Source organism: Erithacus rubecula, assembly GCF_903797595.1.
Source record: "Erithacus rubecula genome assembly, chromosome: 3".
Classification (NCBI taxonomy): Eukaryota; Metazoa; Chordata; class Aves; order Passeriformes; family Muscicapidae; genus Erithacus; species Erithacus rubecula.
In genome coordinates, this window is record NC_136689.1 from 14,266,787 (window position 1) to 14,279,030 (window position 12,244).

The 12,244-nt window shown below is 38.1% G+C and overlaps 1 protein-coding gene across 8 annotated transcripts in view; it reads left to right on the plus strand.

Moving 5' to 3' along the window:
- ZNF438 (zinc finger protein 438) overlaps nucleotides 1–6,330 on the plus strand; it is a 51,397-nt gene extending 45,067 nt beyond the window's left edge. For all 8 annotated transcript variants that reach the window (XM_079300437.1, XM_079300441.1, XM_079300440.1 and 5 more), the window contains 2 exons: nucleotides 1,176–2,997; nucleotides 4,539–6,330. In XM_079300437.1, the coding sequence (XP_079156563.1) occupies nucleotides 1,176–2,997; nucleotides 4,539–5,130 (2,414 nt within the window). In that variant the 3' untranslated portion in view covers nucleotides 5,131–6,330. The remainder of the gene's footprint in view (nucleotides 1–1,175; nucleotides 2,998–4,538) is intronic.
- The last annotated feature ends 5,914 nt before the right edge of the window (nucleotides 6,331–12,244 follow it).

Sequence of the window (12,244 nt, forward strand, 5' to 3'; positions counted from 1 at the left end):
ACAAGTCTCTAAAATGGCAAGGAATGAAAACTTTCCTATGGAATTATCTTACTACAATATTTCAAGGTTGCAGCATTTACTTTCATATGTTCTATTCGAATGTGATTCCTCTCTCAGATGATTTTTGCTTATGTCTAAATTGCCTTTCTGCCTGGGATCTTTGCAGCTGGATTTTCAGTGATAGCAATTTCCATTTTTCAGGAATCCTATTCCAGGTTTTGAGAACTGGAAGCATCAATAATTGAATTTGGGAGTGGGTAATGAGACTGATAGATGAAATGGTAGTGGTACAATTAGCTGTGTATCAGCTCCTTTTCTGTGGAGTCTGAAAGGTCAGCAGGTGTCTTTGCTGCCTAATGCATATTATATTGCATGAATTTTATCCTCACATCCTTTATTACTAAAAACATTTTTGACTTTTGCAAGCACAAATAGAAACAGGAAGAAATTGTTATCTAACCTTGATAAATTGCTTCTTTCAAGAAAATGTTTAAATAACTTACTACTGTAGTTCTGTTGTGCGTTAGTGGAACATGAGTAATTTTTGTGATTGGGTATTTAACATAGTTCATATGTTAATAGTTCTATGTTCATAGTTCATATGTTTTTCAAGTCCTATTTGATTTTATTACACATTACTTGCATATTTTGTAGCAGTAATTTTTCTAAGACTTCATCAGGCAAACATTGGTCTGTATCTGATAAAACCCACAAATTCTAAATAGTAGAGAATATCTGAAAGATGGCATGATTCTGTTTGAGATAAATGATCAGAACTGGTGCTCAGAGAAGTTTTGTGTCACAGAGCTTAAATTCTGTTTTTTTCCAGAAGAATATTGCCAGCATGCTCTTGTAGCTTTTCCAGGGCTGAAGAGGCTTATGGGTGTATTTGTTCTGAAATGTCATGTATTTCTAACCTAAAATGAAACATCCAATTAAGATTTGATTCAGAGGAGATTTTTTCCAAATCTGTGTTCAAGCATGTTGCTTCAGACAGTGCATTTGTCTATGAAACTTTTGCAATTCTAGATTTAATTTAGTGGTCGTTTAAATGCTGAAATATTTTAATAAGCTTGTGTGCAGTAGTATCCTTTGTAGGTAGTTTTATTTTTGAGGGAGTAATTTTTTAAAAATACTGTGTATCATGTTGCATTTTTGCTATGTTATTTTTACAGATAAACAGAAATCTCCTTCGGATATAATACAAAGTTTTCAGAAGAAAAGTCAGTTTAGGACCATTGCTCCAAAAATGGTGCCAAAAATTTTAACATCTGGAGTAGTTTCTTGCCTTCAGTCATCTTTGCCTGAGCCAATGGCACCAATTTCAGCTTCAGCTTCTAAGCCCCTGGTGGTGCCAGCTCAGAACTATGCTGTCATGCAGGTGGCTGCTCACAAGGGCACGTTCTCCCTGTTGGCTGTGCCCTGTATTGCTCCTGCCCTGACTCAGCAGGTTCAGCAGCCAACTGTGGCACCCTCGGAAAACCTAAAGCTGCCCATCCCCAGGTACCAATCTGTAAGAAATAAAATGCTGAGTGACAAAAAGCCAGCACAAATCTCTGGTTTGAGTCCACATAAAAGGATTCCTACCAAAGCACTGATCTCATCACAGACTTCCCCCATGACTGGTCTACCTGAAGATTGTCCTGAAGCTCATTCTAATTCAGATTCAGCTGAGCAAGGTATGGTAACAGACTATGACTCAGCTGAAATTGAAGTTGCCACATTGGTAAATAAAAGCAGTTGTGTGAAATCTGGATCTCTTTTAATGAACAAGACTGAAATTGCTAGCAGTAATATTTCTGGACCATCTGTAGTTGAAGACTCTCTATCCAAGCCAGCAAGTACAACTAATCCCAAGAAACTAACTCTACACTCTGTGAAGACAGCATTGGAAACCACAAGGGAGTCACTCCTGACATCTGAGAAACGAAAGGAAAAACCCACTAATTCTGCAAATCCTGTTGCTGTCTTGTCACCAGCAGTTTTTGGCAGTACAATTCAGATGACTCCATCAACACCAAAAGGAAAACTTCCTATTTTGCCTTACTTGAAAATGAAAAATTCAGTGTTCTGTGAATCTAAGCAGAATCCTAATGCTGTGGACATACCTGGTCATTCACTGAAATCTGAGTGTGAAAAGATACCATCTTTGATGAAAACCAAAGCCTTTGATAAGCAATTAGATGTATCATTTACACAAGTCCCCAAACAAGCCATCCAAGAAAATACCTTCTCTCCATCCAGCAAAGTGGATGATGTCGACAGTCTTAAAAAATTGAACAGTGCAACCTCTAAAAGAAGAGGCAGGAAAAAAAGAGCTCCAGAAGATTTATTGGCTTTTCAAGCCAAGAGAAGGAAATACATCATTAGTAAGTTTAGAGAAGGAAGAGAGAGGGCGAAGGTTGATGCTCAGACACCTGAAGACAATAAAGCAGAAGCAGTGAAAAGGTACCGCAGCATCAGACCTAAACCAGTGGTAGTTGTGCCGCCTCCTGCAGCAACCCGAGAGACGCCTCGTGAGCAAGACTTACTTTTGAATGGTTCACTCACCAATAAATGTTTAAGTTCCAAGCACAGTGATGTTACATCAGCTAAATCAAGTGGTCTAAGTAGAAATACATGTTCAGCCGTCCCTAAGGCGCTGCACAGGTGCCATGTCTGTAACCACATGTTCCAGTTCAAGCACCATCTCCAGGACCACATGAACACGCACACGAGCAGGCGGCCCTACAGCTGCAGGATCTGCAGGAAGGCATACATCCACTCTGGCAGCCTGAGCACACACATGAAGCTTCATCACAATGAAGGCAAGCCCAAAAAGCTGGTGTGCTGTGAATTCTGTGCTAAAGTTTTTGGCCATGCCAAAGTGTACTTTGGCCACCTCAGAGAAGTCCACAGGGTTGTTATCAGCACAGAGCCCTCCATTAGCGAGCAACAGATGCAAGATACTTTAAAGAGAGACAGGAATGCAAACGAGGCAGAAGAAGCTACAGACAGGTGAGAGTTTTCACTAATTAAATGCTAATGAAAACTGGATTTCAAGTTGTCAGTGGAAGTTAATAAACCTTACCATTATGAAAATTGTTGCTTTTTTCCCCCAAGTGAGAATACTAATGGTTTAAATATTCCATTTGAATCTAGTCAATCCATTAGACCAACCAGCATATTTTAGCCGATTTATTAACCATAAATCATTGTTGATACTTGACTATCCAGAATAATTTTTCATATGTTCTAGTTACACCTGACACACTGCCATATTTGAGTCAGTTGGTTTCTCGTGGTTAGTGCTCTGTCTTCTGTCCTACCCACTTTGGGGTTTTCCCTAGAAGATAAGGGAACCAATTGCATTAAGCAAAAAAAAAATTCATATTTTGTTATTAGCTTGTAGTTTGTTTTCCCTGTTTAAATAACATTATCCTCCTTCCCTTTTAAGGTGTGCTGTGAGCTAATCTGTTCTGAGTTTACTGCTGCTTTTGCAATCACTCAGCCAAGTAAAGTTAACATGGACTATATTAAGATGGATAGAACATACTTTTTACCTCTGTATTATGATTTTGAGGTGAAATCTCTTGATACAGTATAAATATTGCCTTTTTTTCCCACTGCATTTATTTTCACTGAAGAGCACTTAGAGGTTCAATGTAACTCCTCAGTGCAACACTGCAATTTCATTTTACTAGTTTTACTTTTCCTAGCTCTACTCTCTGGAGCATCAGTCAGAAACTTTTACTGTCTTGAGATTAAGAAACACCTGTAGTTTTCTGTCAGTCTTAGTAGCTGTCATACTATCTGAATCATTCTATCTGTTTTGTTGGATAATCTGTCTAATATGTATTAATACATAGTGTTATGAGACCCTTGTTGTAAATGGTATGAGAAGATGTCTGAGGAGATTTTGTTTTGATTGTCTTAACCAGGGACTGCCTGTGTATCCTTTATACTGCAGAGCTGTCCTAAATCAGGGAGAAGGACTGATTGCCAATTAGGTATTTAAACTTTTCTAAACCATGTTACCAACTTGTAGGAAAAAAGAAAAACCAAGAAACTTTAAAATTTCAGAGTTTCCATCTTGGAAAGGAAGGTAATTTTGCCTCAAATTGACCTAGATCACTCACTGTAAACAAGTAGGTTTCTCTAACTTGTACATTACAGGTAATAGTAATTTTCATTTTTCTAGTATAGCACTGGAAGTATTTGGATTGACCTTACTGAACCAGGAACTTTAACAGAAGTTGAAGCATTTTAAAGGCTGATGTTGTTAAAAGGTTAATTCTACCCATTGATTTTAGAGACAATTCTTAAACTCAGAAGTGTCATTTGATTTCAGTTCTTTCCTAATCAGCCTTACTATTATTTTAGTTTCTTTTTTTTTTCCCTCTTCCAAATGAATTAGATACTGTAGAAAGAATGCCCGCTTTTAATTGAATGTATTTCATGACTGTCATTTCTTCTTGGAACATGTAAGGACAGAAATTGCTATCCCTCTTCTTTGCCTGGCTAATACTAAAATAGTTTGTATTTCCTTTTTTTAACAGGGGAAATAAGTGCAATTTTGAGGACCTATTCCATAACCCAAGAGGAGTGAAATTACAGGTCAAATGTGGTCGATGCCAGTTTATTGCAGAGTCTTTTGGTGAAATTAAGTTTCACTTATTGTGTTGTCATGGAGAAGAGATTCAGGGAAGAGTGAAGGAAGGGGATTTGCAAGGAAGCAGAGGAACAAAGGGGGAGCTGGTGATGCACACAAGCCACATGTGGAAGGAGCACAACGAGAGACGCCGCTTGGCAAAGTGCAGTGCCCGTCAGGAGGAGCTGTGTGCTGTTCCAAAACCAAAGAGACAGATAAAACCAAAGAGACAGATAAACTTCCACTGTCAAAATAATGTCAATATTTTACCTAAAAGTGTACCAACTCAGCCAGGAGGTACTGAAGCCTCCAGGGAGATGCAAAATGTGGGGTTTGGTACACCAAGGAAAAAAATAGAATTTCGGTCTAAAGCAGGGTATAACTGCATTTTATGCAAACAGTTATTTGGAAGAAAAGAGGATCTTTGTGATCATTGGCAGAGTCATCATAATTGTGAAGACCCTTCCACTTTATGGACAATTTTTACTTTGGTTTCTTAACCAGGAGTTATTGAACTTTCTGATAATGGTGAATATTGAGGCTCAACTCTACAATGCTATGAAAAACATTAACTACCTTACCAAATTGGTTTTTTCACTATCTTGCTGAACTAACTCAATGGATGTATCACTTCAAAAGTTTGTTAGTTGGGTTTGTTTGGGATATTTTTTCAAGTCATACTAACCTTTATTTTGGTGACTAGAAAATGTGTTTATTCCATAACATTCCAGATGGGTACATGGAAGTTGATTATGAATCCTTGTACTTAAAATTCATGCTTAAGGAACTTTATAACAGCAAATACTCAATACTAATGGTTAACCTCAAGGAAATACATTTGTGAGTTAAATTATACTGTACACATAGAAATAAATCAATTTATATGAAGTCATCTCAGTCTTAAATGAAATTACAAACCTGACTGCAAGTCAGATCCCAACTATGCTTCCAGATTTTGTGGTAAATGCATATTTCCATACAGTTCTCTCATTCATTTACATGTGCATACATGCAGCTGGCACTCAGAAGCTTTATAGTCTAAAATTTAAGAACTTTTAATTCTTGTTTTCTTGATTTCAGTGTCTTCAAACATTGCTTGCAAGTGTTTTTGGTGTTCTGTCCTGGTAACAGCAAAGATCTTTGTATTGTAGAAGTAAAAACTCTACAGGTATTTATTTGCCTGTAGCTTTTTGGGTTGAAGGTGAGTTGTCACCCATTAAGATGGAGCCCAGCACATCTCCAAGGGGACAGGTTCTGTCAGGCTCTAAGGGGATGGAGTTCTGGAGCTTGGTTTTGATGAGAAGGTCATCATCCATTGAATCCAATTTGAAATTGTTGTTTAAACTCTTAAAACCTCTGAATTATTTGGAGAGCAATAACAAAGGCAAGTCTAATAAATCACCACATCACTCTCCAACAGAAGTCAGAGCATGTCAGAGGTCAAGCTGAAAAACATACCAGTACTGTCCCTACAGGACTAATCTATTCATTCTTTCCTGTGGTCAGCTGGAATTGAGGGATTGCAATGATAAAAGAGTCATTCCTAAAATAGCCTGGGTTGCCTCTCACTGCTTTGCAAAAATTATGGTGATGAAAACATGAGGTCTAAAAATGTTGAGCTTTCTGAGAGGGATTCCACAAGCTGCTGCAATGTTTTGTGTACATGTTTTATTTTTAAACAGTAAAGGCAATTTTGATGACTTAATAGTTTTGAATGTGATTTCTTGTTATATGGTCCTTTGCCCTGAAGTGGGACTGTAAGGTTGGAATCAAAAATAACAAAAGGCAAACAGAAAATTCCCACAGAACTGTACAGGTGCCTGGTAAGGTAGGAGAATTCCCATGGATTTTCAAAACTTCCTTCCTACTATCTGCTGCTATAAATTCAGATTTGTGGCTGCTTTTTATCTTTCATATGTTGAGGGTTTTTATGCTGAATTAACTTAAAAGTAATACTTATTTTTATTCTTGACATATTCATCTTTTAATGCCTACAATACATTCATATTTATTTTCACTGGCATATTTGGACAGAAATAGCTACTTTTAAAGTCAGTGTTTCATATCAGACTGAGGCTGTATTTAATTTAGTAGAGTGTGTTGCATTTAGTAGCATTTTTTACCCCTGCAACTTAATCCTTTAACTTTAAAAATCAAACAGCAGGGTGTTTTCCATGAAACAGAAATGTGAGAACAATCACTCCTTCCCATAGTTACACTGTGTCAAAAGGAAGTTCACTCCCAGCCTAAAGCATGCATTTTACAAGCTGGGAAACACCATTTAAAAGGTTTGATCATGATATTTTTTTAGAATGAGCATTAAATCACCCATCCCAAGGTATAGTTTAAAATGAACTGGCATAAATTCAGTGCTGAGACAGAGTCCCTCCCCTTCAGGAACAGAGTGGGCCTTTAAAATTATTTTCAGAAGGTATTTGTTAAAAACAGTGGTGCATGAGAGTTAGTGATGTAGCTGAGTTGTTTGGGTGTGGTCAGAGGTGTACATTCCCTGGAGGTGCAGTGGTGATGGGGGGAAGGGGCTGGAATGAGGCAGTCTGCTGCATTTTCTTGAACAGAAATTTTCACATGCATTCTTTTCATCATATTTTTCTACTTCTTTCCCTTTCTTCCTGGCCAAATGGGTAAAGGAGTCTCAGCTTTCAGCAGTGTAAAGCTTGAAAGCATGTTTTAAAGCATGGTTCTAAGCCACTTCTCAGTGTCCTCATAAATGTTTAAAGTTAGAAGCCTTTTTTTTTCTGAGCCTGAAAGCATTCTTATGTTTCAGGCTATTACAATTATGGTAGATTATGAAAGATTGGAATTTTTTGAAAATAGCTTTACATTAAATACAGATGTATCCTTTGTTTAAAATGTGTTTGTTTGGCATTTTTGTTCATTTTGATAAGATTTGGAGGTCCAAAGTGAGCCTTATATACTGCAACATTTAGTACTGTGTGTTTGCTGTCCAGCAGAAGGTTTGTTATAAATACAGTTTGCTGTTTACCTTGAAGCTGAACAAGTTAACATCTGGTTTTGCACACAAATTATGTTTTTAAATTGTTAAACTTAATGTTATTGTTTTTGTAGCTGTAGTTTTGTTCCCCTCTGATTTTTCATTAAGTCTCTTTCAGCTTCACTGTTCAACTTTAAAGCTGTTCCTCACATGGAAAGTTGTTCCTTCATCATCACACCATAAATAATCAAAGCTGGAGGAGTTCCATCACTTTTCTGGCTTGCAGAGTATTGCCCTTCTCCAGCTGCAGAGCTACAGTTTCCTATGTCTAACTTGACATATTTGCTGGCAGTAAATATTTTGCTTCATTAATTTATTAGAATTCAGCTTGCTGCTTTTTAGCTCAATCAGAGTTTCTGTCATACCTCATTAGATACTTATTTTATCTACTCTTTGCTGAGCTCTTTCAAAGAAGTGTCATAAGAGGAATGAACAGGTATTTAAAGGAGCAGATTTCTGCCCCAGCTTCGTGCAGATGATGCTGATGCTTGAGGATCACCAGCTTATCTGGGCTCAGCCATGTAGTACATTGTATTTCTACAACACATCCACCTACACATGCATCTATTTTGGAACTAAATGTATACTTCAAATTCAGCTGTCAGTTACTATTATCAAACCTGTGCAATGTAGGTTTCTGATTGTTATGCATAAAGATTAAAATGTTATTAACTGTAGTGGGTTTACTTGTCAGATTCCATAGAGCTCCGAAAAATGAAAATGAAAATCTCTGCGTGCTGAGTATGACACAGAAAAAATCTGGTCTCATGAAGAAAATTCTGCCTTAAAGGTTGTCCTCATTTCAGTGTGTGCTTTTAAAAATGATCTGTCACGTTGCAGGATTTTCTCCACTTTTTATTAAATTGCCATAATTTTTCTTGCTGAGGAGTACTGAAGAACTGAGTCTGCAAGCAAGTTTCAGTAAAAAATGTGTCTTTTTTTCTAAACAAGCAGACATGTTTCAAGGACTCAAAAGTCTTGGTGACGTTACAGATATATATGTCTGCACATCTGGGGAAACATGCAAGGTTTGGGTTCAGTCTATGACTTCATAAGGCTGACCATTTTGCAGTTCTCCAGTTCTCAGAAAATAGAAATTTGAGTGTAAAAATAACTTGGTTTTCTAGTACGTTATTGACAAATCTAAAAGAAATCCTGAAAAATGGCAATAACATACTTCTCTACTTGTGTTTTGTTAGGCAGCGTTTTGGACATAGTAGTACCAGAGGTGTTGTAAAATATGATACTGTTGATGCTGTTGAGTACAAAGGAAGCTTTCTCCCTTTTATTTTTTTTTATTTTATTGACTTTTCTGTGTAAGCATTAGAAATGATGGGATGAATTATGATTTTTGCTGCTGACAAACCCAGAAACATCTTTCTGAAGTTACTTTGTAGAAACCTCACATTTTAATCTAGAATAGCAGATGAAATCAGGAAGAAGCAAAATCTATTGGAAAGAGTTACATGAGCTAAGTGTTCCATATGAGGCTCACTCTGCACACACACCACTGTAAATGATCTTTATAGATGACAGGTCTACTGATGGGTACAGTTTGTTCTTATCTAGAGTTACTTAGATTGGACAAGGAAAATAAGAATTTTAAAATGTCCATCTCTTCTCTTTGGCTTAGATTTTTCTGCTTAGTATTTGTGCCGTTGTGCCAGTCCAGATTGTGGTCCAAGCCATGAAGATACTCAAGCACTTTCTAGGGGCAGATTTCAGTGGAGGAAAGGGAAAGAAATGTTTGAGGGAAGTAGTGATGATGGAGGTTGGCACAAATGTTTTGAATGTAAGTTAAGCTTCTGTCTGACTGGCCTTTGGTGGAAGTGTGCTGGAGCCTTGAACTTTTCCCTTCCACTCCCTTTGTTACATCATTCCAGATTCTGCTTCCACGTGAGTCTGGAGCACCCTCAGCTTCCTTAGGTGTGATTCCTTTGCCAATGTCCTCTTCCTTTGGTGTCTCAGTTACATGCTGGTACTTAGGTGAGCCACATGCTGGCTGCTGAGACCAGCTGCTGCCAGATGTGAAATGTGGTCGTTGAGCTTTCTGAGGAAAGCATATTTTAGCTTTAGTCAATAAAAATGAAATCAAAAGCTGCATCTGTGCTTAAAAAAGTGGGAAAATGGCTCACTAAGTTTCCTACAGATGCAACACTGGTAAGTAGTAGTGTAAAAGAAGTGAAGTGTTGCTATAAGAAAAAGCAGCTGCTGAATGTGAATTGGGATATTTATGTGTCATTGTAAAAGACTAGAATGTCCTGTCATCTGGCTAGAATTGAATAATGGAGTCAGAGAAGTTCCATAAAAGTGTCTCACACTGATATGATGGCATAAAGCAGCAGTTCAGAGACACTGTGACTGATATCTCTCCCTCTCCTCCCCTCTTTTTTATCATCCAAAAGCCTGGGGCTGAGTAGCTGTGAGCACTCTTTAGCAGAATGTTTCAGGCAAACAGGTTGCAGGGGATGCTGGAGCCAGCTGGGCCAGCCTCCTGCCCAAAGCAGGGCTTAGCACCAGCCAGGAGCAGAGCAGTGCTGTTTGCTTTTTGCCACTGTTGCAGTTCCCACTGGTCCATTGCCAGTGTGAGGGTCACGAGTATAAGAAAGTGTCAGCTGACACTTCAAGCACTGTCACAAGCAATTTTTTTTTTTTACTTTTTTGAAGAAAATGTGACATTTGAGACCAAAAAAATTTCCACAACCCCAAATAAAGTTCTGGTTTCAGCTGGCAGTCCTTCAGTAGTGTGAACTCTCAGCACAACCCCCTGGTTTTGTTGCTTCAGACCATGGCCAAGCCTCTTGTCTGTCCATGTGAAGCAGCTCACGCTCCTTTGACTGGTTTTTCTGGGACTACAGGCTCTCTATTTTTCACATGCAGTGAATAGACTACTTTTTTTTTTTTTTTTTTTTTTTTTTTCTACAGTTGATTTAAGACAAAAATAAAGCATTTTATTTCCTGAATGCTCAGTAATTTTGTGCAGGTTCAGGTTTAATCTGGCTTTTGAACATACAGCCGATCAAGGAGATCAATATTCCTTCCTATTGCTAGGAGCAGTAAGTGACAGAGTGAGGGAGGAAAGCAATAAATATCCCTGTGACAATACCTTTGAAGCAATTCAGTTGCTTGCCTTTCACTGGAAGTTTAATTTCTTCATGTTTTTAGTTAAAAGCTTTTGATAATTTTAACTGCTGCAAATACACTCCTGTACTTTGCTATTCAAATAAATCCTTTTTCAGCTCTAAGTCCTTGGAGTTTGAATCCTGTCCAGCCATATTCTGCTATCTGCCAATTCCTTGCTAAGTGCAAACCTGACACACTTGCCAATAAATCCACCTCTGTGCCATTTAAAGTCATGTGCCCTCTTTTCTCTGGAGCTAATCAAAGTTTGCAAGAAGACATTTTTTAAGGGGAACTGGCTCTAGGATTCAACTGATTTAAATTGCAAGGTAATTAAAAGAAATTGCAGTGAACTATAAAATAGAGAAATGGTATAGACTGTTTGAAAGCTCACTTATTTTTAATCTCTTTTATGAATATTTGGTGACAAAGTTTACCAGGGTAGAATTTAGGGGGGTTATGCTGTTTTGTGTGCTATTCTCCTAATCCACTTTTTAGACTCCCAAGCCCAGTACTGCAGAGCCCAACCCTGCTTCTTAAGTTGATTGCAGGCTGTTAAACTGAAAGCAGCATTTTATTTTTACCTTATGAGACAGCTGGGCTGATAAATGGATGGGATACCAGCACTCCAGGAGACACCTGCAGTGTCTGCACAGGTGATAGTCTCATGTCTTTCAAGAGCAGCATTTCCAGTGTCTCTACACAGGCATGTACACACAATCACACACAAAATTACAAAATGATTAATTCTCTGGAACACTTGTAGCTTGTGTGTTAGTGTCACACTGGACAATATATTCTAATTGTTTTTATTAAAATGCAGTAACAGTGTTATTGTATTGCTAATATACGTATGGCTGATCTGAACCCTGAAATACACAGAGGTCACACGAGTTCCTCCAGGAAATTGGATTAATTGTTGCCTTGCTGGAATCTCTTTTTAAAAAATATTCCACTCCTGCTGGTTAACACCACTTGTAAGGTTGAAATGACATTTCTGAGAGTGATTTACTGATCCAACAGAAGAGTCTGGTGATAAACCTTTCCACTGGGATTTGCTTACATTAGGAAGCAATGCAGGTGGCAGTCTATTTCAACATGGAATGGATTTTTCCCCCTTTCTTTCTGATAAATGAAGTGCTTATGTAAGGTGAGAGATTGAAAAAAATGAGAATCCATCTGAAAGCTCCACAGGCAGGCAGAGGAAGCAGAGAAAGTACTGCTGCAGTTTCTGTTTGTGTTTCTGTTCCTGTGATGGGAGCCCTGGGTGAGCCTTGGCCAGTCTGGAAATGCTGCTCAACAAAAGCTCCTCCTTGCAGCTGAGGGTTTGAGTTTGGAAATACGGAGCATCATGTGCAGCAAACTCATTTCATCCATCACTTGCTAGTAAATTGTTCCCACACCTTCGTGGTAGGAGCCCTTTATCTTTTCAGCTTTTGCTTTGTGTTCATTTTGTGCACAATAAATAGGATCTGGGTTTG